The sequence below is a fragment of the Colius striatus genome, chromosome 1 (genome assembly GCF_028858725.1).
Source record: "Colius striatus isolate bColStr4 chromosome 1, bColStr4.1.hap1, whole genome shotgun sequence".
NCBI lineage: Eukaryota > Metazoa > Chordata > Aves > Coliiformes > Coliidae > Colius > Colius striatus.
Window position 1 is genome coordinate 30,235,631 of NC_084759.1, and position 24,171 is coordinate 30,259,801.

The 24,171-nt window shown below is 39.3% G+C and overlaps 1 protein-coding gene across 8 annotated transcripts in view; it reads left to right on the forward strand.

The window, feature by feature from the left end:
• The first annotated feature begins 256 nt into the window (after window positions 1-256).
• Window positions 257-24,171, forward strand: part of TSC22D1 (TSC22 domain family member 1) — a 92,613-nt gene continuing 68,698 nt past the window's right edge. For 6 of the 8 annotated variants that reach the window (XR_009818606.1, XR_009818607.1, XR_009818609.1 and 3 more), the window contains exon 1: window positions 1,360-4,217. Coding sequence is in view for 2 of the 8 variants with exons in the window: in XM_061994982.1 (XP_061850966.1) it covers window positions 1,345-4,217 (2,873 nt within the window). In the remaining 6 variants the exon portion in view is untranslated. Of the gene's footprint in view, window positions 689-1,344; window positions 4,218-24,171 lie in introns of those variants that run through there. The other 2 variants (XM_061994991.1, XM_061994982.1) reach the window with 2 other exon arrangements.

The following is a 24,171-nucleotide window of genomic DNA, read 5'->3' on the forward strand; positions in this document are numbered from 1 at the left end:
CCCCCTCCCCAGCCAGGAGCGCCGCCACGCGGGGCACCCCCCGCCCTTCCCCCTCCGCGGGCTCGGCGCCGCTCGGCAATTTCCGCCACGCGAGCCGAACCTATTTCCGTCGGCCGCAGCCAGACGGGCTTTATGTCTGCCAGCGGGGCGCGCATGCGCGGCGGCCGCCATCTTACGTTGTCTCTCGCCTGCCCTCCCCTTTGGCGAGCTTTCCCCTCCCCCCTGCAGCCCCGCGCAGCGCCCTCCTCCAGCGCTCCGTGAGGAGACGGGGCCGGGCGGGGGAAGAGATCCGCGGCGGCAGGGAAGCCGGGAGAGACCGGAGGAAAGAAAGGACGGGGCGGACGTCCAGGCGGGAGGAGGACTGATCCCAGGCGCGGTTCTGCGAGGGAAGAACGGGTGCCGCCTGTTATAAAGGGGGAGGAGGCGGAGGGGGAAGGAAGAGCGTGCGGAGCGGAGCCTTCTCCAGAGACAGCCAGACACAGAGGGAGGAGAGAGAAGGCTGCCTGGCTGGCTCCCCCTTCCTCCCTCCCTTCTTTTCATGGACTCTCTTGTCGGGTTGCTGCTGCTTTTCTTCCCTCATTATTCCGTCTCGTTAATACCCAAAATGATTCAGCTCCATGGCTGCCACTGACGGGGATGTGCCTGCCCGGCTCAGCCTGCCGCTGCCGCCCTGCTGTGCGCCAGTCCTGTACGTATCTGCGGCTCTCCTCCTCCAGCGGTGATGGCGAGGGGCGCCGTCCGCCTGGCCGGGCTGCCCTGAGGGCCCGCCGGCTGCCTTCGCCCCGCCGAGGAGGCGGCGGCCCGGCGGCGTGGCGCGGCAGCCGCCGTGGGGAGGGCGGTTTTGCCGGTTGCAGGCGAGCCACAGCGCCCGGGTGAGGCGCGGGGAGGAAGGTGCTCGCCGCCGGGGCCGGCCGGTGCCGCGGGCATTTCCTCCGCCCGCTGCCCACCCCTCGGGAGAGGCGCAGTCGGGGGGCTGGCGGGAGTGGGGGAAGGCGGGCGAGTAGGGGAGTGGTGGTGGAAATCAAAAGGGGGTGTGGGGGGGAGAGGGAGAAAGAAAGTGAATGGCGGAGGATTGAAAGTGTCACATTCAGAGGCGCTAATCTAGGGGCGGCAGAGGACCGGTCCTCGCCCCCTCCCTGTCTCGGAGGGGAGGAGGAGGGGAGGGGGGTGGTTAGCGGCGGTGCTGAGGCGCCTCAGCCCGTGCGCTGCGGGAGCCGGGGGGGTTGTGCGTGGTGTCTCTCTGCCCTGCCGCGAGCGCAAAGCTAACTGTGTGTGTGTGTATGTGTGTCTGTGTCTATCTCTCTCCATACCGGGGGATTGCACTCTTAAAATACACCCGATACAATGCACCAGCCTGACTCAGCCGCAGACATTAGAGCTAGGAAGATGGCGCACCCGGCAATGTTTCCTAGAAGGGGCAGCAGCAGTAGCAGCGGCAGCAGCTGCGTTACTGCTCCCACTGCACCAGGTACCGGCGTTGGAAGCGCTGCCCTCGCTGCCGAGGATTATCAGCCGCCTTTGCTGGTCCAGCCGCCACCTCCATCTCCTGCAGCATCTTCATCCGCGGGTCCACAGCCGACACCCCCTCCTCCACAAAGCCTGAACCTCCTCTCGCAGTCTCAGCTCCAGCCACAACCTCTTGCACAGACTGGAGCTCAAATGAAAAAGAAAAGTGGCTTCCAAATTACCAGTGTGACCCCTGCTCAAATATCTGCTAGTATGAGCTCTAATAACAGCATAGCTGAGGATACAGAAAGCTACGATGACCTGGATGAGTCTCATACCGAAGACCTATCTTCTTCGGAAATCTTGGATGTTTCTTTATCCAGGGCCACCGACTTGGGAGAACCTGAGAGGAGCTCCTCTGAAGAGACTTTAAATAACTTCCAAGAGGCAGAGACTCCTGGGGCTGTTTCTCCAAACCAGCCTCATCTTCCTCAGCAGCATGCTCTTCTGCCTCATCACCCACAGCAGGGTGTTGTGATCAATGGAAGCGTTCACCCCCATCATGTTCATCACCACCACCATCTTCACCACCACCACCATGGACATCATCATGCATCGCATCCTGGGGTGGGCAGTGCCCCAATTTCTGGAGGACCTCCGCCCAGCCCGTCGTTCAGAAAACTGTCAACAACTGGAAGCTCTGACAACGTTATATCAAATGCACCAGTTTCTGCTGCATCATCCACTGGTTCTCCGGCATCTGTTGTGTCTAATATCCGCACTACAAGTACTCCTGGCAATTTAGGTGTAAGTCCTGCTACTGGAACTAGTACCTTAAATAATATGGGTGGTGGTAGTTCCAGTGTGGCAAGCAACGTGCTTGGTACTATAAATTTAAGCAACATCACGAGTACTGGTAATATAAATGCTTTGTCTGGAACTAGCAGCAATGTTAATGTGAATATCTTGAGTGGTGTTGGCAATGGTACGAGTGCTTCCTCTAGTGTCATTAACAATGTTACTAATCCAACTGCAGGAGGGGCAGTGGGATCAAGCCAGCAGCAGCCCTCATCTGGCACCTCAAGGTTTAGGGTTGTAAAATTAGATTCTAGTTCTGAACCTTTCAAAAAAGGTAGATGGACATGCACTGAGTTCTATGATAAAGAAAACACTGTTGCAGCGTCAGAAGGAGTAGCAGTAAACAAAGCAGTAGAGACGATAAAACAAAACCCGCTTGAAGTGACTTCTGAAAGGGAGAGCACCAGTGGGAGTTCTGTTAGCAGCAATGTAAGCACACTGAGTCACTATACAGAAAGTGTGGGAAGTGGAGAAATGGGAGCACCTACTGTGGTACAGCAGCAAGCATTTCAAGGTGTGGGTCCGCAGCAGATGGATTTTAGCAGCGCTGCTCCTCCGGCAATTCCAGCATCTAGTATACCACAGAGTGTTTCTCAATCACAGCTTGCACAAGTCCCGCTGCATTCTCAAGAGGTAAACTACACACAGCAGAAGCCAGGGGTCCAACCTCCTGCACAGGCCAGTCTAACCACTGTTACTGGGGTTCAGCCAGCCCCAGTTAATATACTAGGTGTATCCCCGTCTCTGGGCCACCAGCAACCTGCCATTCAAACTATGGCTCAACAGCAGCTCCCGTATTCTCAGCCAGCGCAGCCTGTGCAAGCTTTGCCAGTCGTACAGCAGCAGCAGTTGCAGTATGGACAACAGCAGCAACAGCAGCAGCAGACGGTTCCTACGCAGATGGCTGCAGCTCATGTTAAGCCGGTGAACCAAAACTCCGTTACAGGGGCTATGCCAGACTACATTCAGCATCAGCAGATCCTTCAGACTCCAGCCCCGGCTATGCAGCCTAGTTCTGCAGGAGTAGGAGCAGGGCAACCAGTTCCTGTTGCCCAGACGCAGAGCATGCAGCCTTCAGTACAAGCACATCCAGCGGCTGCCCCAGCTCAGCCTGTTGCACATGCTCCAACAGCAATACCAGGTGTAGGTACCAGTGGTCAAATGTTGAATGTCGGGCAACAAGGAAGCGTAGCCACTGTGGTGCAACCACCATCTGCTGCAAACCAAATTCCACCTCCAGTTATGCCGTCAACGGCTGCTCCTCCATCTTCACAAGTGGTGCAGCCTGTGCAGACAGGAATAATGCAGCAGGGATTACAGGGTAATGCTTCAGGCCTTCCTCAGCAAGTGGTCATTGCTCAGCAAAGCAACTTGTTACCTGTACAGCCACAGGCACAGGGAGTGGAATCTGTAGTCCAAGGGATGACTGGCCAGCAGCTGTCTGCGGTTAGCCCTATACCTTCTACTAGTACTGTTCCTGCACCAAGTCAGGCTGGTTCTGCTGTGCCTCCTGGCATACCTTCTGCTTCTATAGGTTTGGGACAGCCACAGAATATAGCGCAAGCCTCAGCTGTGCAGAATGGAAATTTGGCTCAAGGTGTTAGTCAGCCTCCCTTGATATCAACAAGTGTAGGTATGCCAGTGGCACAGAGTGTGCCCCAGCAGATCCCGCTAAGCTCTACCCAGTTCCCCGCACAATCACTAGCTCAGTCAATTGTAAGCCAAATTGAAGATGGCAGACGCCCTACAGAACCTTCTTTAGTGGGCTTACCTCAGGCTGCCAGTGGCGAGAGCGGTGTTGGAGCATCAGCCGTTTCAGATGGCAGTAGCAGCAACGTGCCGTCCTCTGCTTCCCTCTTTCCGCTGAAGGTGCTGCCGTTGACAACGCCACTCGTAGATGGTGAGGATGAGAGGTAAGACTCGACTGCCCGTAACTTTATTAAAAGATGGACTACCTGATTTGCAGTAACTTGCAGGTCTCGTTACAGCCGTTCTGTGGGAAGAAAAGGTCTGATATATTTTTTTTGTTTGATTGGGAGTATTGTTTCTCCGGTCCCAACTCATGTAGGTATTATGTTAAAATAGTTTTTTTTCTCTTGAGGGGGTGGGTTGTATTGATTATGCTCTCCAACAACTGCGTGGGTAAACTATGTTTAGCAATCTGTGATAGTGTGTATATTCCCATTGTATAGAGGAAAACAAAAGAATACCGTGGAATGTGGCTATGCTAGTGTTGATTGTAGTTTAGATTATTTATTATACTGAAATAATTAATATTTATTCTTGGGTAGACTTTTTTTTTTGCAAGCCTAGACTTCATCCCGCCTCAGCTTCTCTTTTTCAAGTATTGACTTTACTCAGGTTGAACCAGTTGCAAGTCTGTGGTGTATGTAGAAACCTTCTCTTTGACAGCCAAGAGAGACTTTAGGCAAATGAGTATGGTGGGAAAAGGGAGGTTCAGAAACGCTGTTGCGGCTCTTTAAATTGAACTTGGGGCACTTTTGGTCTTGGTGGTTTTGCTTCAAAGCGTTAATCCATTGTGAGAGCCGCTGAGGCCTGTGGAGGAGTGGTGAGCCTTTGAATCTGCTGCACTGACTCTGTGCATTCAACTAAGGAACTACATGTGTTTTCCCATCTTCACCTGTTCAAATCAGTGACCACTGTCCAGTCTTACTAGTGTATGTCTGTGAATATTCTCATTTCTTAGACAATGTGTGCAGAGAAGCTGTGTCATTTGTGAAAGGCCCTTGGGTGTGTGGACTGAAGTGATCCGAAGAGCAGTTTTCAAGTGCAATTATTTGATGTTAATTACACGTGGAACTTCCTCACTGTATTGAGGACCTCTTGTGATATGCTTTTACAAATAGACAGGAAGACTGATGGTTCTCCCAAAGAACTTCTTGTCTAAGAAGCAGCTACGTTGATGGGAGAAGTAACTTTAAAATAAACTGCCTCAAGATCCTGGACGAGGACAGAAAAGAACCCTAGAAAAGGAAAAGTGAGACTTGGGTGAGGAGACAAAATAGAGCCCTAAACTCAAGATAGGAAAAATGGCATAGGAATAGGTGGTGAAGTACTTCTTAAATCTGTCCTTGGTGCTGTAACAGGAGTAATATCGGTGGGCAAACTTTACATAAAAAAAAATTATGTTACTGGGAGAGGCTGGATTCTTTCATTAATAGTGAAAATACTAACTCTATCAGCAGTCTCTGATTATGTTGATCATGAGGTGTTGACTGCCTTAGTGGCTTTCATCATGTCTTTCTAAGATGCCAGAGAGCTATAATGAGTAGCAGCTTGTCTTCCAGGAGTGCTAGAAGACAAGTTCCAACACTGTTTCATTCTGATTATGTTTTTCAGTCAATAAATGTGTGAAGGTGGTAGAAGACAGACTGAGGTGTTAAAGCCCACAGTGTCACCAGTATGCTACTAGCAGTCAATTTTCCCAGAAACATCTTTTTTTTTTTTTTTTTTGGTTTTTCTTCGATCTTTCTAAACCAGGACACTGATCTTTGCTTTGTGGTTCCTGTTTGTGTTTAGTGGTGTGTTTAGTAGGATTTTTGGTTTCTTTTTTTTTTTCCCCTATTATTTTTTTTACCAATCAAAAAAGCCCCCTAAGCTTTCAGGAGCTCTTAGCTAAGTAAGAGAACTACAAAGTCATTCATACTCAATGTTTTGAAAGTGACATCTAGCATGTGAGTGTACCCTGATTTTAAGAGCATATGTTAGCTGTTTGTCATGATTGGTAGCTTTTTCCAGAATGTTAAAATCCCTCAGGATAACAATTGCCAGAAATACCTTCTTCCTCTGTTGTTTGGCTAGCCAAAGATCATATCCTTTCTTCTCCTGTGCACATTACGTCTTTGTTCAATCTGTCATCTCCAGGTAGACTACACTTTTGTTTTGCTGCAGTTGGAAAATCATTTAGATTCTTTACACAGAGCAGGATATGACTCTTATTAAATGGAGACCAAAAATAATTGTGGTTTTTCTTGCATGGCAGCAGTGGTCACATCACTTTTATGTACAACTGGGTGATTTACAGCAGCACTTTTCCCTGTGTATTTGTCTGTAACATTAAAAAGTTAGCAGAAACAGAAGCAATGTAACTTCTAGGGGGTCTCAGGGCAAGGTATTATTTGTATTATCGTCTTGACTGGAATTTCTGTTGATCTGGAGTTTAGACCTCATTGCACACTGAAGGTAGTGCAAGATACACTGTTGTGTTGCTTCCTTGCTTTTCTGGCCATTGGATATCCGTAACCAGAATTCTCTGGAGAATCTTTTGTCTAGTAGGTTATTCCCTCTTTTAGAGGAGGTAAAGGGTGGTGGACTGTAGAAGTACAGAAGTGTTTAAGAAGCAGATATGCTGTAAATAGATGTGTATAAAATCCCCATTTCTGCTCATATGCACACAAACATATATCACTGAAGATTTATATCAATACATCCCAAGTGATTCTAAACCTGGCACAGGAAAAGGTACGAGAAAGAAGTGATGACATAATTGGGCCAGTGAAGAAGCTGTAAAATTCCATTTCGTGTGCCTTTAAAAAAAAAAAAAAATCTGACCCAGGTAATACCTTGTTTAGATTAACTCCCAGCTTTCATTAAACCTGTATGTAATTGTGTTTAAAGACATACCATTATCTTTCAGTCTTTAGCCTGTTCAGTTTGTAGAACACCATTTGCAGCTCTTTCTATGCCTGTTACCAGGGCATAGCCTTTTAGATATAGACAGTGTGGAGTGTGTCTGCTTTGAAAACTGTAACATTTATTTCCCTAGTATGAATGATTTTACTATGCCTTGAAATAAAAGGTGGTAACAATGACCTTCTTGTCAGAATGATGGATGAAAAATGAATTTGTTGAGTTTATTTATTGAAGAGAGGATACAAATAATACCATTGTAGTTTCTGTATTTCAAAACAAAACCAAAACCCACAAAACAAAGGAAAACACTAAAACAAAAAAACACCCAAACCCCCCACCCCTAGTTCTTCTGACTAGCATTTCTTTAGCCTGTTGGGTATGCCATAGGTTGTTTGTATGTTGACAGATTCACCATCTCTTCTAATGTTTCAGTCTACAAAAATGCAGATCAGTTTTTTGGATAACTTTCTTAAACTTAGCTTGAATCATGGTATGGACTTGTTTTAGCATATGATTCTCTTACAGTTTCTTGGATTTGCAGCAGTTACTTTGTTTTATTCAGTTTAATTATTAAATCCTGTCAGTTTTAGACACGGTCTTTTGAGCTTAGTTTTTCATTTCTAGAACAGTAGAATGAGTTTTATTTCTTGTGGTTTTGAAATTCAAATATTAAAAATACATATTTATATTGCAGTGAATTATTTTGTGTATTTTTACTTGGTGTTGCAAAATCAATTTTACATCTAGACAAAGCTTTGTTATAGATGCTTGCAATAATATTTTGTACAGATTTGTTTTCTTCTTAAGTTACCTGTAAAGTGAAAATGTAAAAAAACAGTGTATTTTACAGCATTTATAAAGCCTGCTGTAAGTGATTTTAAAAATAACTTAATCTGAGATATTGTTTATCAAAAGCAGATTTTGTGAATGAAGGATAAGAGGGCTAATGTCTATCTCCCTGTCCTTGACAGCATTTCCTGTAGAGTTGCTTTCATTCTTTAGTCTGATGCAAGTTTTTTTCACCTGTTTTGTGTGTTTCATCCAACAGTGAAACAAAAGGAAAAGGATGAAAAAGGTCATGAAAAAAACCAACATAGAGATTTGAACTATTCTTTATCGTCTGACAATCTCTCATAGCCTTATTTTTGAAGGTGAATTTTTATTACAAGATGCCTTTACAGCTGGAGAGAGGAAAAGAAATGGAGGAAATGTCTTCTGTGTAGGACGTATGTTTTGGCTTGTTATTAAGTCTGGGGAGAGGCTGGAAGATTAAAGCTGAATGTGAGAATTGAGAGAATAGTCCTTGAGAATCTCAAGCATTAGTAACTAGTACTAGCTTGCAAAGCAAGAGTCAGGAAATGGGATGAGTTTTCATCATGTATGCAAGTATATTGTAGGAGGATTGATCAGGTGTAAATGAGATTTTTACGATGTAGTTGAATACTCATTGAAGATGTTAGTAAACAGCAGTGAAGGAACATATTAAAGTAGAACTGGAAGTTTCGATCAAACGTTATTTTGGATGTGATAACTTTTGCATACTTTATAAGCTCTAGAGTTTTGATGGGCTTTTTTGTTTGCTCTAAGTCCTGCATCTGTGTATTTGATGAAAAAGGGAGAAGATACTTGGAAGATAGTTCACAACAAATAGTTTATGGTGGCTTAGCATAGGTTTCTTTATTTGCATCCTAGGGGCAGTAGTGGTGTTTTTCATTATTCAGATTTTTTTCCCCATTATTTAGACTCTTGTATCCAGTTTGAAAATTACATCATTTGAATTCTAGAAAAATATCTTAGTCTCTTTAATTTCGTTGTTTATGGAAGGAAAAAATAGTTACCCTCAGTAATGGCAAGTCACGTGAGTCAAAAGAGAGTACTTGGCAAAGAAAATGTGAGCATAACACAACAGCAATCAAAAGTCCAGTTTCTCATTTCATCTGATGATATAAAATACCTACTGTTGGCTGAATTGACTTTATTAGCTCTCTGCTCTAAGTAAAGAACAATGAAGAATTTGGGGTCTGCATCTTCTGTATCTGCTGGCCAGCTGTAGGTGGTAATACCTGTCCAGATTGACCTTTTTCTAGTGTCCTCTATAGATGCATTTTCTGCATTCCATGATTGCTTTGAACTAAGGATTGCTACACTGCTTGGTATTGCATTGCCTTAAAGACAGGAAGAACCAACAGATTTCAGGGGTTGTAAAAGCAGTAATTTAGCACTTAAGATAAGGCAGATTGTTGGGAGATGCTGAGAAATGCGTGTCTCCAACTGATAATGTAATTTCCAGAAAGCATTCCTTAGCACTACAGTTTTGGCTGCTCTTTGTAAAATCATGGTATATATGCAAGTTAAATCATGGTATATATGCAAGTTAAATCATCTATGTATGGGTATGTAAAAACAAACAAAAGGTTTAAAATATTCAGTGTTGAAAAGGAATCTTGGTTACTGTCTCATTATTTGCCTTCTTTATGTTACAGGCTAATCTGGAAATGAGAATGATCCATTTGTCAGTCTGTGTATTGGTAGTGAGTGTTTTAGCCTTTAAAAGTTACTGTAATTTAGATAATGCCAGAACAGTCAATGGTAAGCTAAGAAAGTTCTGAGGACAGGAGGGAAACTAGCAACCCCAAAACATTAAAGTGTCTTGCTTAGGTATAAATAAAAAGACATGCAGATAGCAGACCTATGCTGCAAAAAAAACCCCAAAAGCTACTCTAATAATGCTGCTCACTTTACAGAGAGTAGTAATGTAAATTAGCCTTTTCAGGCCTGTCTTCTAACACCTTATGAAGTAAATCAAGTTGTAAACAGTAGTATTGCTAGCATAGTCTTTTAGAATTAGAAACTATGTGCACTTGAATATTAGTATAATAATAGCAAGTGCATGCTTGATATGACCTTTTTTGATCTGGGTTGGCAGCTTGTAGGTTAAATGTAAAAACCTAAAAGAATAATGTGTCTTTGTTCTTATTGATTTAATGCACTGGTACTTTTCCAAATTCTTGATTAATTTATGAGACTTAAAATACACTGTGTAATATGTATTATACTTCAACAAAAAGGCTGTAAACTGTAAAAAAAATGGGCCTATACCTTTCGTTTTCAGCACTGAGGCCACCAAAGGCAATGCTGTTACACAAAACATGCTTTAACAGCATGCTAAGGAGGGACTACGGGGAAAATTATTCAGTAAATCATTTCATGGTAATGATCACCATAAATAAGGAACTAGTTTATTCTCAGTGCGATTGTACAAGGAACCATAGCCTTAAGCTAAGATGGAAAGAGCTTTTCTTTCCTTTTAAGAATGACTGGAGATACCGCTTTATTTTAGCCTGTTCTAAAGCACTCACAGAGTTACGAATTGCATGATGGAAGTGCGGTGTAATTATAGTATCAAATTGGATCACCTGATTGCCCTTCTGGCTTTAATGTCTTGCAGGGCTTTATCTTTTGGTCGCTTTTGGAATTTGCTAACAAAGATGGTAATTGTGCTGTAGTCAGTTGTGGTGTAGAAACCTTTATCAGCTCATTTTGTGCAAGCCTCCAAATACCTCTTTATGCATTATCAGTGTCTGAAGCAGAATTTGGTTGTGTTTAGCAGGCAGGGTTTGTAATGATGCCATGAAAGCAAATGATAGAGTTTTGCCTGCGATAGTTCATGTATTTTATCGTTATTGGTCACCTTATGGACTAAATGACTTGCAACTACCTACTAAATGAGGATTTCTGGCTTTGATGCTATGCAGAGATTAGGAATGATCCTCATCATATTTCAACTACAACATTATGCTTTAGTAACTGAACTTGTTATGCTTGCAAAGTAAAATCTTGAACATTTACTTTACTAGAGTGGAAAAGTCACATTAAACTTGTTCACCATCTTTCTTTGAGCAAAGAATTTATTACATTTTCTGTAAATTTTTTTCTGCTTTTTTTGTATGTCAGAAATTGCATCTGAACTTTTTTCTCTGCTCTACATTCTTAATTTATGCTTATGGATCTTGACTTCACCTAAGTTGTTTTAACTTTTTTTTTTTAAAATTCAGATAGTAATTCTCCAAAATTTCACATCTTTTTCTCTTAATTTTAGATGTTATGATCAAATTTACATTGAGCCTAAATGTTACTCCTGGAAGTTAGCGATCGTCTAGAACAGTTACTTTTCTTTGTTCAGTGGAGAATGGCTACCTAAACAAACTAGCCTTTATAATCAGCCTTTCTGGATGGGGATTGTACATATTGTACTAACTGAAACAGATACAGAATTTTGAAAGTACATGTTAAGAAGAGAGTGGGAAGTAAATCAGTTTAAGGTTTTATTTATCATTAAGGATTAAAAATTTAACACAGTTTTGAAGCTGACTCTAATCCTTGAAGAATAAGAAATGTGGGTACAACTGATACTTATGTTTGTTTTTCTTTTAGAGAACTGCTTCACATTTATTTTAATGAAAGTTAGGGGATATCTTGATAATCTCTTTATATGCTTTTGAATAGCCTACTCTTCTGAGTATAGTACAAGAATACAGTTTTATAAATTGCTAAAACAGGCAAGAGATCTTCAGGCAGTGTAGATTAACAGAAAGGTGTGGATGGGCCCACAGTGTGTTTAAAAGAAATGTAGATAGTATTTCTCGAAAGGTATAGATTTGGTAACGATTTGGTAACAACTGGAAGTTGATTGTAGGATGTTTTATAACCTGCTGTTTAAGTGTGCTAAACCACTTGGCCAGGCAAATTTTTCAAGCTTTTATGTGACTTAAGTACTTGTCCAACCTTCTGTTTGTGTCTTTTTAATATTGTTGTTGCTTTAATTAGCATGAATATCCAGCAGGAACTTTTCAGGGTTCTGATTTCTTCATGTGTAATCAAGACTTGAACTTCTGTGCTGTTGCTTGTGCAACTACTGGAGAAGTACTGTGCTAAGTATAAGGGACAATACTGAAAAGCTGAAAATATGGGTAGTTATTCAGCAATAGTCTTAGTGTCTTAATGCATTTAATAACAGAGTGGGGTTTTTTTTTCTACTATACTGCAGTTTATTTCTAAAAGATGGGTTATGCAGGTAAGGTAATTTCAGCATGAGGTGCTATTAACATATGCTTATTTTTGTACCCTCAGCATTACACTTCATTCATTCCTGTAAGATCAAAAGGTGCAAATCAAATGCAGGCATTGTTGATCTCTTCTTTGTAATCCATTGTCTCATGAATCAATAACAGTCCTAGTTACTGGTAACTCAATGTTAATCTTCAGTGCTTACATGTCTGGTCATCAGCCCTTTCAATTGCATAGTGTTTCTGAATTTAGTCTCTGTTGTGGGTTGGTTGTGCTTGGTTTGGAAATGGTGTTTTTCTTTAAATTATTGTAAACAAATCTGTGACATTGAAATAACTCGTAATGATTTTCCAGTAATTTTCAACTCTGAGTGTGTAGAGGGATGAAATCTGTCAAGATGAAAGAAAACCTAAATGCTACTTTTAAGCTTCCTCTGACCTTCACCCAACTCTGTCACAGTTGTGTATGGATGAGAGGTGATGACTGACAGTCATAAATTACATGTAAGAAACTGTAGAAATCAAAGAATTCAAAAAAGTAACCATACTAAATTTATTTCCATATATTTAGTGCTGTTATAGCTAGTAATGAAGATTACTATAAAAAAATAATCCAGTAACTCCTGTGTGAATGCTTCAACGTCTATTGAGACTGCAATTTTGAAGTGTTCTCTTGAGGCAAAAACTTGTCAGGTGGAATCTGAATAGTGAGGGTCTTGTTTGGCATATATTGCCACTAAGTTGGAATAAGTATATTAAAACCCCCTGAACACTTCTATGGATTTCCTGGAAGATTATTTTCAACTTGGTAATTTTGCTGGATGTATGTATATGTGTCAGAGTACCATGGTGTGTTTTTGTAGCATGTAAAAAGATTATGTATGTCTCTGAGGAAGCCTGTCTGTGGGCTATGAACAAAATTTTAATTCTTAGTTCCAAATTAAGCCTGACAGAAGTGGAATGCTTTCGTTTCCTCTAGGATTTCATGAAGGTTCATGCAACAGTGCCCTATAGAGGCATGGAAGGGGAAGTCAACTCAGGATGTTTCATGACTATTGTGTATGTGTTAAGTTGTGCATTAGTGTTAATTGTCTTTCTTCCTTAATGTCACTTGCAGTACAGGATTTTCAAACTCTTGAGCATCTCTGAAATATGGCAAGGAAGGCTTTTGTAGTAATAATTAGTTTATATTCAGCATTATGGTTTGTTTATGATACAAGTTGTTCAGTGAAAATCTTGACCCGACCTTAATTTGAAATGTCTGCTAAACATCTTGATTAATATTTTTTGGAAATTCTTTGGTATAAAATTCTGAATGCTGCTTATCTGTATCTGTGTATGTGAGAACACTAAAGTGTAGTGTATTTTTAAAGCCCTAAACAAACCTGCTGGAGAGAGAACAGTTGCCGCTGTTACAGCTTCATTTCTTGCATTCTTACAAAATAAGACCAAGTGAAAATAAAATAAAAAGAGCCATGAGTTAATGACTACATATTTTAGGTACTTTAAAAATAATTTACTGTAGCACTCAAATGAATTCAAACTGTAAGTGTACCCCTGTAATCTATTGAATGAGGTTATTATGTTAAGAATGGATCAACATACTGCACTGCCAAAATGTTTCTTTAGTAGGCCTAATATCCTAAATTGGGTGAAATGGCAAGTTACTCAAATGCTAGGAGACTGGTGCAGGATGTGAATGTGCCTCCATGTTCTTTTCTTTCTTTCCAAGTCCTATGAGATTCTTTCCAATTCCATAATTGTTTGTGAAAAAGAGGCGTTCCTGAGCATGTATCTGATTGGAGAGAAAGAGGAGGGAGGAAAGGAGACGTGAAATGTTTATGATGGTGGTTTTGGTTTTCTTCTTTCTTTTTCTGGTAGGGAAAGAAATTTTAATTTCTGAAATGGTATGAGGCATGTGTGTGTTAGAGCCAAGTATACACAGTTGCTGGCAGTACAACCTCCTCTTATTTATGGGATAGTAGCTAAAAGGCCTAGCTGTGAATTGGGCTCTGCTTTGCTGACTGCTTTATAACAAAGAGAAAAGTTAATCCTAAAGGACTTGCTGTCTGATGTCCATGTAATTAATGAATTGATTTTAAGACACTGATACTTTAAAGCTAGCAAAATATTGTATGTTTAGTGGTCTATGAAAAAAGCAGAGCTGCAAAGCAATATAGTAATTGTATGTTCCTATGGAGATGTACCCTTTTAATAACGATATACATCATCTCTTGAATATTACTGCATTGAAAATTGAGTCACCATTTTGTCATGAAAACATGGATTAGCCATGACTCTGCTCTTGAGATGTGTAGATTGTTAATGCTGCTTGCTTATGTTGGAGTATGGTGAAGTAATTGAGCAATCTTATTTCGTTGGAAATTAACATGTAAATGGAAGAAGATGATTTGCATGAAGATACCTTCAGCTTCTAGAGTACTGTGATCTGTGGAAGGGGAAAAATAAAATATTAACATGTTAGAGCAGGCAGTTAGCACTAACAGTAGTTATCTTTCCTTTTGCGTTTGTTGGACCATCAGAATTCAATCTTCAGGAATCTTTAACATGTATTTTCACTGTCAAAGTACTTAAAATATTCAGAACATGCATTTTTAGTGAATGTTTTAATTTTTGGTCATCAGTTGCATGTTTTACAGCCACTGATTTATGTTGTCTTCTTAAAATGAAAAAGACAAAATTTAGGAACAAAGCCCTTTCAGAAATCATGAGATTGCTGGAAAGATCTACATTTTGCTTCACAAATAAGAGTTAAAACAAGTACCTACCATTGATAGTCTAATATACCTAAAGTGTCCACAAGATAGATGTATCAAATACAATTGTTGGTAAAAATATTCTTTTTCTTCTTATGAGAGAAGGTCCAACCATGTCTGAATACTTTTAAATTACAGTGTTAGTGAATGTGACTAATTTCTGCAAGGTTGTCTTCAAGTGGTCAACAACAATTGTTGTAATCCCACACTGCTAAGAAATGGTTTGAAATTCAATATCTGAAAACACATTTGTGCGTTTGTTTCTGGTAATCAGTTTTTCTAAGTGTGTGTTCCTATGAGACCTGATTTAGGTGAACCTACTTCTGCAGCGGGATTGGACTAGATGATCTCTAAAGGTCTCTTCCAACCCCTACCATTCTATGATTCTGTGTTAATGGTTTGAATTACGAATGCACAGAAATGAAACGTGGAAATTCAGACCATCTCTTCACTTCTGGATTTTCTAAATAAAACCAAATAAAAATGGTGTTTGAAACATAGCAGTGAACACCTAAAATGCCAGAGTGACTGTTGTTGACTTAGCACCTTGATTTTCTTGAAGGACATACTTGTCTTAATTCACATGATCAAGTAATTAATAGGAATAATAGAAGAAAGAGCTGTTGAAAAAGAGCTCAGTAGAGCTCTGCAGAGAACTTGAAAAATCCTAAAGGGAGGTTTGCATTTTGGAGCAGCTTGCAATGGAGATTCTGAACCTTTAGCTTTCTACAAGAAAGGTATGTAGAAATGGATATGTTTATTTTACCTTCAGTATAATTTATTGGGAGAGGATTGATTTTACCTTCAGTATAATTTATTGGGAGAGGATTGAAGAGTTTTTCTATAATCCTTCTTAATGGCTTTTGTCCAGAGGCCCACTGGCATAGGAAGAAGTGACTAGGGAAAAAGTTTTTGGCCAGCTAGAGTGGGTTTGGTAGTGTCTGGATAGCCTGACCAAGTACTGTGCTGCTTGGCAATGACTGTTTTAATTGATGCTTAACTGTTGAGGCTAGCACCTTCCAGAATTATAAATAGAAACAATTTGTTGACGATAGTTGTAGATTTACCAGGTTATCATATCTTATGTGCATGTAAATTCCATGTTAAGATTTTTCTATTGTGTTTGGTTTTCTTGATGTGAACTGTTTGTATTGTAGCTTCGCTGTTTAACTCTGTTTGCATACCCTCAAACACAGGCTTTGAAACTTTGACTGCTCCTTCCCTGATAACATTGGCAAAATGCAACACTTGCAGAGCTAGGTTATGCTGCTTCAACTAATGCATCCTGTTTCTAAGCTTGAGATGGTGTCTTAACAGAATCACAGGATAGTAAGTGTTGGAAGGGACCTGTAAGGATCATCTAGTCCAACCACCCTCCTAAAGTTCTGCTTCATCACTGTGCCGTGCTTTTTCCATTTGTCCAGTTTGGTTCAGCATCTTTGCTTGAGAACTTTTGATGAATGGTAAATACTTTGGTTCAGGAAAAAACTAGACTGTTGGTGAGTCTTTACAGCAGAAGCAATGAAAGGGAGTGGGAAAAATGATAGTATGAGTGACTAATGAAATATTTGTGTGCTGCCAGTTCCTCTTTTCAGAGTGTGGGAAGACTTCCCTTCATATTTTCTTCCCTTTATTTTCCTAGAGAGTCACTCTTTCTTAACCAAAAGCCTTTTATATTGCCCTTGTAGTCTAGGTTTGCTTACTCCTGAAGTTTGATGCTGGTGTGAAATGGAATGGATGTTAGTGTCAGTGATTTTCCTTTTCATACATCCAAGTACAATGGAGTATCTCACCTGGTCACTTTTGCCTTCCTAAGAATTTCCTACTCTTCCCCACTATTACTGTAGTGAATTAGTATACTTAAGAGTTCTGTATTTGTTGCCAGATCTTCCAAAATGGTCATTTGGTTTTGGTATGAGTAGATAGAAAGCCCAGAATTTCCATCTTGTAAATTAAGCAAGTACTTTCACTTGAGTCTTTGAAATCAAAGAGCTAATGAGTTAAGGCCTGCTATCTTGCTGGAGCCTGTCCTATAGCAACTCAGAATTCAGTTGTGGTGGTGTAGTCTATAAAATGACTAAAGATGATCTCCAGGTAAACCAAGAAACAAATCTCTAAAGCTGAGCAGTAAACCTACATCGAACTTCTGATTGAGACAATGACTTGTAAGGAGCCTAAAGCTGTGAGAACATATCCACTTTTTTGTACTTTAAGTGAGAACTAGTTTAGAACAACATGTGAACCTTATGTGCCCTCAAATTTGCGAACAGGAGGACATGAGTAGAACTGCCATGGCAAATTTTAAGAAAGATTTTGTCTTTCTTAAGGAGCTCATTGCCTTAAGATCCTGTGGAGGCCTAGAAATTAGCAGCCATTTAAAGGAAAAAAAACCCCAAAATGTGTGTATATGTTTATGTAGGAAATGATGCAGTTATCATTGCACATGGAAAATCAAATGACTTTTGTTTTCAGCTTATAGGGCTACTGCTAGCTAATTCAGGTGAAGTACATATTTTGAGGTAGATCTGCTGTAGCTACTACTTTCTGCTTTTTCAGTGATTTGTGGAGGACTTGGTGCTGGCAACTATTGAAGACACAGGACTACTCCATGCTTTCTTACTCCAATCTAAAAAAACTTTATAGTTTCGAAAATAGTATTTTGAAGTTTGAGAGCTGGAGAGGAAACTAATTGAATCGAGTGAAAAAAACAGAGATATGGAAGGTAGCCATCCATAACTGTTGTTTAGAGATATCTAAATTATTGCAATTGATCTCGTGGCTGCTAAAAGCTAACTGGTATGCAACCATGTGTTACTGACATTATGTAACAAAAGTTTAGATATTGTTTCACCTGTAAAGTAGGGAAAGGTATAACAACTGCCCTGCTCTATCAAAGCCTAGGTCAGAAATTCAGATACTATGTAAGCAGAAGAAAAGATTTACTGTTTCATTAACAAAAAACTCCACTTCTTCATAATTGTTATTTTTCAGGAAGCTGTTGTGCTTGAAAAATATAACAGTCAACACAGCAATGTCTTGAAATAGCATTTTGGATGTTATAGCACTGGTATCAGAGTCCCATTGGCAAACATCCATGAGGCCTATAAAACAAGAAAAATGTTATAAATATTAAAGCTTCAAAAGGCAGATTTATTTTTTCTAAAATGTTATAATTATATGCCTTTTTAACTATTTGAGAGTGAGCTTAGAATCCTGTAAAGGCACACGAGGTAGCGACAATTCTTATTGGCAACACAAAAGAATTAAATTGTAGGAGAGCATTTAGGGTAGCTAGATGTGAAGAAGTACAGAAGTTGCACAGAGTAAAGTGGTAGCTGCACCATGAGGTAAAAGGAAGTTAAATCTCAGAAGTTGGATTTTTCTGACCTCTGTGCCTGTGTATTTTTCAAATGTTCGGTTGTACATCAGGAGGTACTGCAGGCATTTCTAGACTAGTTCTTTTTTATAAATATGTATGTTTAGTGGTTATGTGATGGAATTAAAGTATTGCCGTTCATCCTTATGCACAGTTCTGCAGGTACCAGGTGGAGAGATGGCCTTTAGCAGCCTCCTTCAGTGCTCCTCCCAGAGTCATCCTTAGTAGTTACATCCTGCCTCAAGGGAGAAAAGATGTCTTCTGTTGTGATAATCCCTCTTAAAGTATCTGTGGATAACTCCATTAGCTGTTGCTAATGAATAAATACCAAGTAGCAAGCATTTTAAATTACTAGGGTCTCAATTTTACTGCTGAATGTGAAAGACTCTGAATAAAAGATGTGAAATGGTTCCTGTGCTTCCCCTTACGATTCTGTCAGGTAAATGCCATTACCAAAGTTACTCTGAACTGTCTTCACAGCAAAAAAGAAGAGAGCAGGGCAATTCTGCTTGATTCATGCCTGTGTAGTTGCATTTGCAACCAGGGCACTGATAGTCATTTTAAAGAGTGTTACCAGGAGATCTGGCATAACTTTTTCAAAACATTCCCTTGTGACAGTGCTGCTTTTTTCAAATGCTTTAAGCAAGTAACATTAAGGAAGAGCTTAACTTTATGCTACTAATAAATTCTGGAGCATGTTTCTCAGGACTCTTGCTGGTGTATCAGAATCTCTGCAGATCAGCAAGCACGTCAGAGGGCACTAAACCCTGAAGGAGACAAATAGTCTACTTATTTTTTTTCTGACTTTATTTAGAACTTCTAGTTTGTAATATAGTGAAAATAGCTTCCTTTTCATTGTGTTGTATTTGTGTTTTGATCCCTCCAACAGCAGAATACTTAGAGTAGAAGGAGGAGTATGTCTTGTCTAGTCTACGGAAATGAGTTAGTTTTGCATAATGCGTTTGTGCTGGAGCAAGACCTGAATATGAACCCCAAACAAGCACCGTTGTGGGAAGGATTTAAATAAAAATCTGGGTTAAGACAAGCCACAGGTACCGTTATCTGCCTATTTCCTTATGTGATTGTCAGTTAAATGTTAACATTTTATTTGGTCTACAGCATCTCTTCCAGGAATCCTACTTCAGAAGCTGGAGGAGTATGCAGACTTTAGGGATCCTACTTGGTGTTTAAAGATGATGTTTGATTAGATTTGAATGTGGAGAGTGATGTGGATTATACACAAATAATGCAACTATGTTGCAAATTAACAGTAAAATGAATAATGCATTTAGTAATGCAAGAAACACTTGATCTTGTTTTAATTATAAAATGTTTGGCAAAACAATCTTTTTAATTAATCACCATTACTAAAGCCAATACATTATGTTAACATTTTCTAGATATTATATCCAAAGTATCTCAAATATTCCCTGTTGGCTGCCAAATTGGGTAGTATTGAAGACAATTACTAGGTTTGGCTTAGAATATAAAATTCAAAAAATAAGATAATTCACTGCATGGCATGTAAGTAATGCATAAGACCAGTTAGAAAATGTGGTTTTGCTTACTTTGTCTTGCCATGAGTTTCTATACTTAATCTGTTTTTTTGTTTATAACCTGTTTTTTTGTAGTAAATTAGTCTAGACTCTCTTTCCATTGCCTTAATGACATATCTTGAATATGAGATTAGAAAGTGCTGTATAACACTAAAATAGGATTAGCCAAGTGTTCTGTTTACACTTTGACTACTATTCAGGAAATTGATTTCTTCCTTGTGCTGGATAGTCTGTGTTTGAAACTTATATTATTATCTAAATGCTATTGTAAAATCCTATGCTTATGGGAACACTAAAGTGATGAATTAATTGTTCAGTTAGTTTTGAATATCTTGAATGTCTCAGGAAATGGGTACAGAGTTGTTAGAAGTGGAATAAAATACCCATAAAAAACCCCAACCATAGTTCTTGCCATGTTAGTGTGTACCACATGCCTCAACTTGCCTTACATCTACTAGAAGAGGAACAAACATTCTTGGAAGATAAACTATGTGATAAAGATTGGGGAGGGGGTATACAATCACATGTATAAAGTACTTACATGTAGCTTTACTCTTAAGGAAATGTACCCAACCCTCTCTAATATAACTTTATTGATATCACAAAGCATCCTAGGAGAGAGAAGTGTGACTAATTTATGTTTTTGGGACGTGATCTGTATAATGAAAAAGATGGCAATATGGAGTATGTTCTTACAAAAGAAATCTGTCAGGGAATGTTTATAAAAACTGATGGGGGCAGGTAAGAGGCTAAAGCCAAGTCTGTTGACTGTAAATATAGCCTCTTCTTCCAGCTGTTACTCTGTAACAGTATGTATTGGTTTGGCTTTTTATTTTAAGCTGCTGTACTTAGTATGTTTAGGTATATCTAATTAGACTGGCTAGCTTCTTTTTCAGAGTATTTTCCACACTGTCATTGACTAGGGCTTTTTTCCTGATCTTGTCTGTTCCTCTTCCATATTTATGATACTTTGAAAACACCTTAAGATGTGCATGTAGGAATTGTATGTGTATTTGCTACTTCCTGCGTATCACAGGAGATGCCTATGATAAGCAGTTCAACAGTGTAAGGCGCTAAACTGCTCTGAACAAGCCAAATAGTTTTGTAGGACACTAACTGCTGGCTTGGGTAAGTTTATAAATCTAATTACTGGCACTAAGTTATTAAACTAATTTGAATAAGTGCCTTTTGCAAAAACTTCTATTGTGCAATCAGTTATCATTTCAGCAAAAATGTCTGAGATATGTAGTATTGGTTAATATGCTGTGGGGATATACAGAATGTTATTTCTTCTGGATGCAGACTTAAGGTTAGGTGCTCCTCATATCTTAGTTCTAAATAAAGAATTGTTAAGTGTTGACTCTCTTTTGCCTTTGAAAAGAGTTGCCACTGCTGTTTACATTTTGGAAACAATCATGTATTGAAGGAGTTTGAGACTCATGGAAGAAAACTGATGAAAGGGATTGCTAAGTTCTGGTATTGAGTATTTAGATATTTCACTTTGGTTAATTGATGTGGCTTAAATACTTTTAAAAACTGTATACCAAAATGGTACCCAAATTCTTTTAATTCATGTTAACAGAGTGAGGATGAAGACAAAGCTCAGAAGAAAAAAATAAGGAAGCCAGAGTAGCTCAGTGCATAATTAGTACTGTTCAGATTGCTTTCAAATCGGTGATTTCTGATGTCAGTGCCCTTAAAAAATGCAAAAGGGAATAGAAACGCTTGCATGTTATGTAGATCTCTACTGAAAAACTTGTTACTCTTGTTAGTATGTGACATTTTAAAATAGAAGCTGCTGAAATACAGAAACTTTAGGAGATACCAGATGGAAAGTAACAGAAGTAGAATTCAAGTGATTGTATGTACTAATAAATGTATTATTCATTGGAATGAGACTGAAATGTAGAATATGTTTGCGTTGTTTGAAATTCATATGGAGAATATAAACTGTTCTAAGGACTGTGGAACCTGATTCAGATACTGTGTAATGCAGTCTTTCTATTTTGGTTTGGATGATCTGATCCCACATGTTATTTAAGCTTTTCAGTTGCCCCACAAAAGAAACTTACATCACATTCCAGCATCAAACCAGGCTGTTAAATTCTTTATAGTAATAGTTTTATCTTCTAAAGGTTAATACAATCACTTCAAATAATTAGCTGTGTAATAGAAAGCCTACTTAATAATTAAAAAAATCCCGACGCCTGAGGTTTAATGCACAAAATTCTCAGCTGTGAATGGAGATGGACAAACAAATCTCTTCCTTAACTTTTTAATTGATACTTGGTAATTCTTGCTGTCGTTCATAGATCAAGGAAAAGTATTCTGAAGATATTTAGCATTTATGATAATTATTTTGTGCTGCATCCTGACAAATGCTTATTATTTCTAGATATTTGGAATCCATTTTTCTCTGGAGGAAAGAATGATGTAGCCAGGGAAGAAGTTTCTGTTAGAATTTCCTCATAACTGTCTAAAAATTCATTGAGATTGTGTTCTGCATCTGCTTATTTGTGTGTTGGCATTTTTTTTATCTGAGTGGTGTTCTAAAGGAACATTAGCAAGAGAGATGGAAATGCAAATTGTGATGGCTTGACACAGAGTTAGTTATATTAGTTCTTTGAACTTCTCTGTCTTGTACCAGTGAAGCCTCCGAACAGGAATCTGGATACCCTCCCCTTGAGGATTTTTTTTTTTTCAACTTTTGAGTAGTTTCTGAAAATTATATATCCTTCAAGTTTTTTATAACATAACTTTAGCTGAAAACTTACCTGTACTTAAAGAGTTTTTCTTGAAACCAATGGAATTATCTGTGAATTGTAGTAGATCTCTTCCTACTGTGTGGGTATAGTGTTTTCTTTATCATTGATGTGGCTATTAGTTTATAAAAACTAGAACAGATGTCATCTTTAAAAATCTACAAGTCTTTAATGTTTAAAACCTTATTTTGTAATACATAATACACAAACATTGCATGAAATGCCTGTAATTTCAAAGTCTTTGTCTGAATTTAAATAAATTCCTGTCTTTAAAGACTGCTAGGTGACTGTATTTACTTGACAAATAGGGAGAAGCAATTCATTATCTTTAATTCTGCTTATGGATTCAATGAAAACAAACAAACAAAAAAGCCCTAACCAAAACCCTCATGCAAATATTCATGCTTCAGAAAGGGGCTTACATTATTTGCTTTCTTGCTCCTTTAGTTTATTTAGTAGTCTTGACATGGAATCTCTTAAAACACAATGTGTCCCAAAGCATCCTGATGAAAATATCTTGAAATCAATATAGAATAGTGTCCCTGAATATTACTTAATATTTTATACTCTTGAAACTAAAACTTCAAGATGCAAGCTTATATGTGATGCCCTGATTTTGCTCTATATAGATTTTTAATTATGAATCAGTTTCCCTCTGTGAAAGTATGGTATATTGCCTGGAGGAAGTTCCGACAGAAAGATGAAGACATTCCCTAAACTGAGAAATACCAAACTGACAGGTGCGTAAACAAGAAAGTTTGCTGATTTGATAATGAGGTGTCAGAATGATATGTTAAGTTTAGTTACTTAAAGGCCTTGTTGCACATCGTGCTTCACTGAATGTGCGATAGTTCCTGTAAAGAAGTCTGCTTTTCCAAAAATTACTCTACAGGTCTGGTAAATACAGCTTCTGTTTCCCATAATGAAGTATGAGTGCCATTGCTACCTGCCTTTTAAAAAACGGCCAGGAATAGGGGAAGGTGGCCTGTTGGTTGCTAGTTCTGTTTGCTTATTCTGAGTCTCTCAAGTTGGCATATTGGAACAGCTCATGGCATGCTATTGCATTTGCAGCTTGTTGCTCCTTTCTGCTAGCTGACCCTGCTTTGAGCAGTGGATTTGGTCTAGATGGTCTCCAAAGGTCCCTTCCACCCACAACTAGTTGGTGATCCTGTAAGAAATTCAATGCACTTCTATAAATTCTTCTTTTAAATTGTTTTACTTAGCAAGGAAGTGTGGTTACTTGTTTGCTGAATCTATGTCTTTTAAAAAAAGAAATGAATGTAAAAATTGGGACCTATGATGGTAAAACAGGAACAGAAGATGATACTTCACTAAAACAAAGATAACGTTTTTCCTCGAGATAACATTCTTCCTCCATCACAGAACTGAAAATGACAACTTAAAAAACAGGTATCTTAGGTTGTATGTGCAGACTGTAAGCCTGGCTTGAACTAGTCTTCTTAAGCTTGCAGTTAATTCACATTTCTGTTGGACATCTTCAACTTGTTGCTGACACATACCTGCATTTTATTTTGATTATTCCCCCCGTCCAAACATTTTTAAAGCAACTTGATGTGTGTCCTGCTGTAAGTTCCAAAGACTGACTTGTTTCAAATTACTTGCTTTGTTTTTAAGGTCCTTTTATGTTTGCTTCATTTGAAGGCTTCAGATGGGATG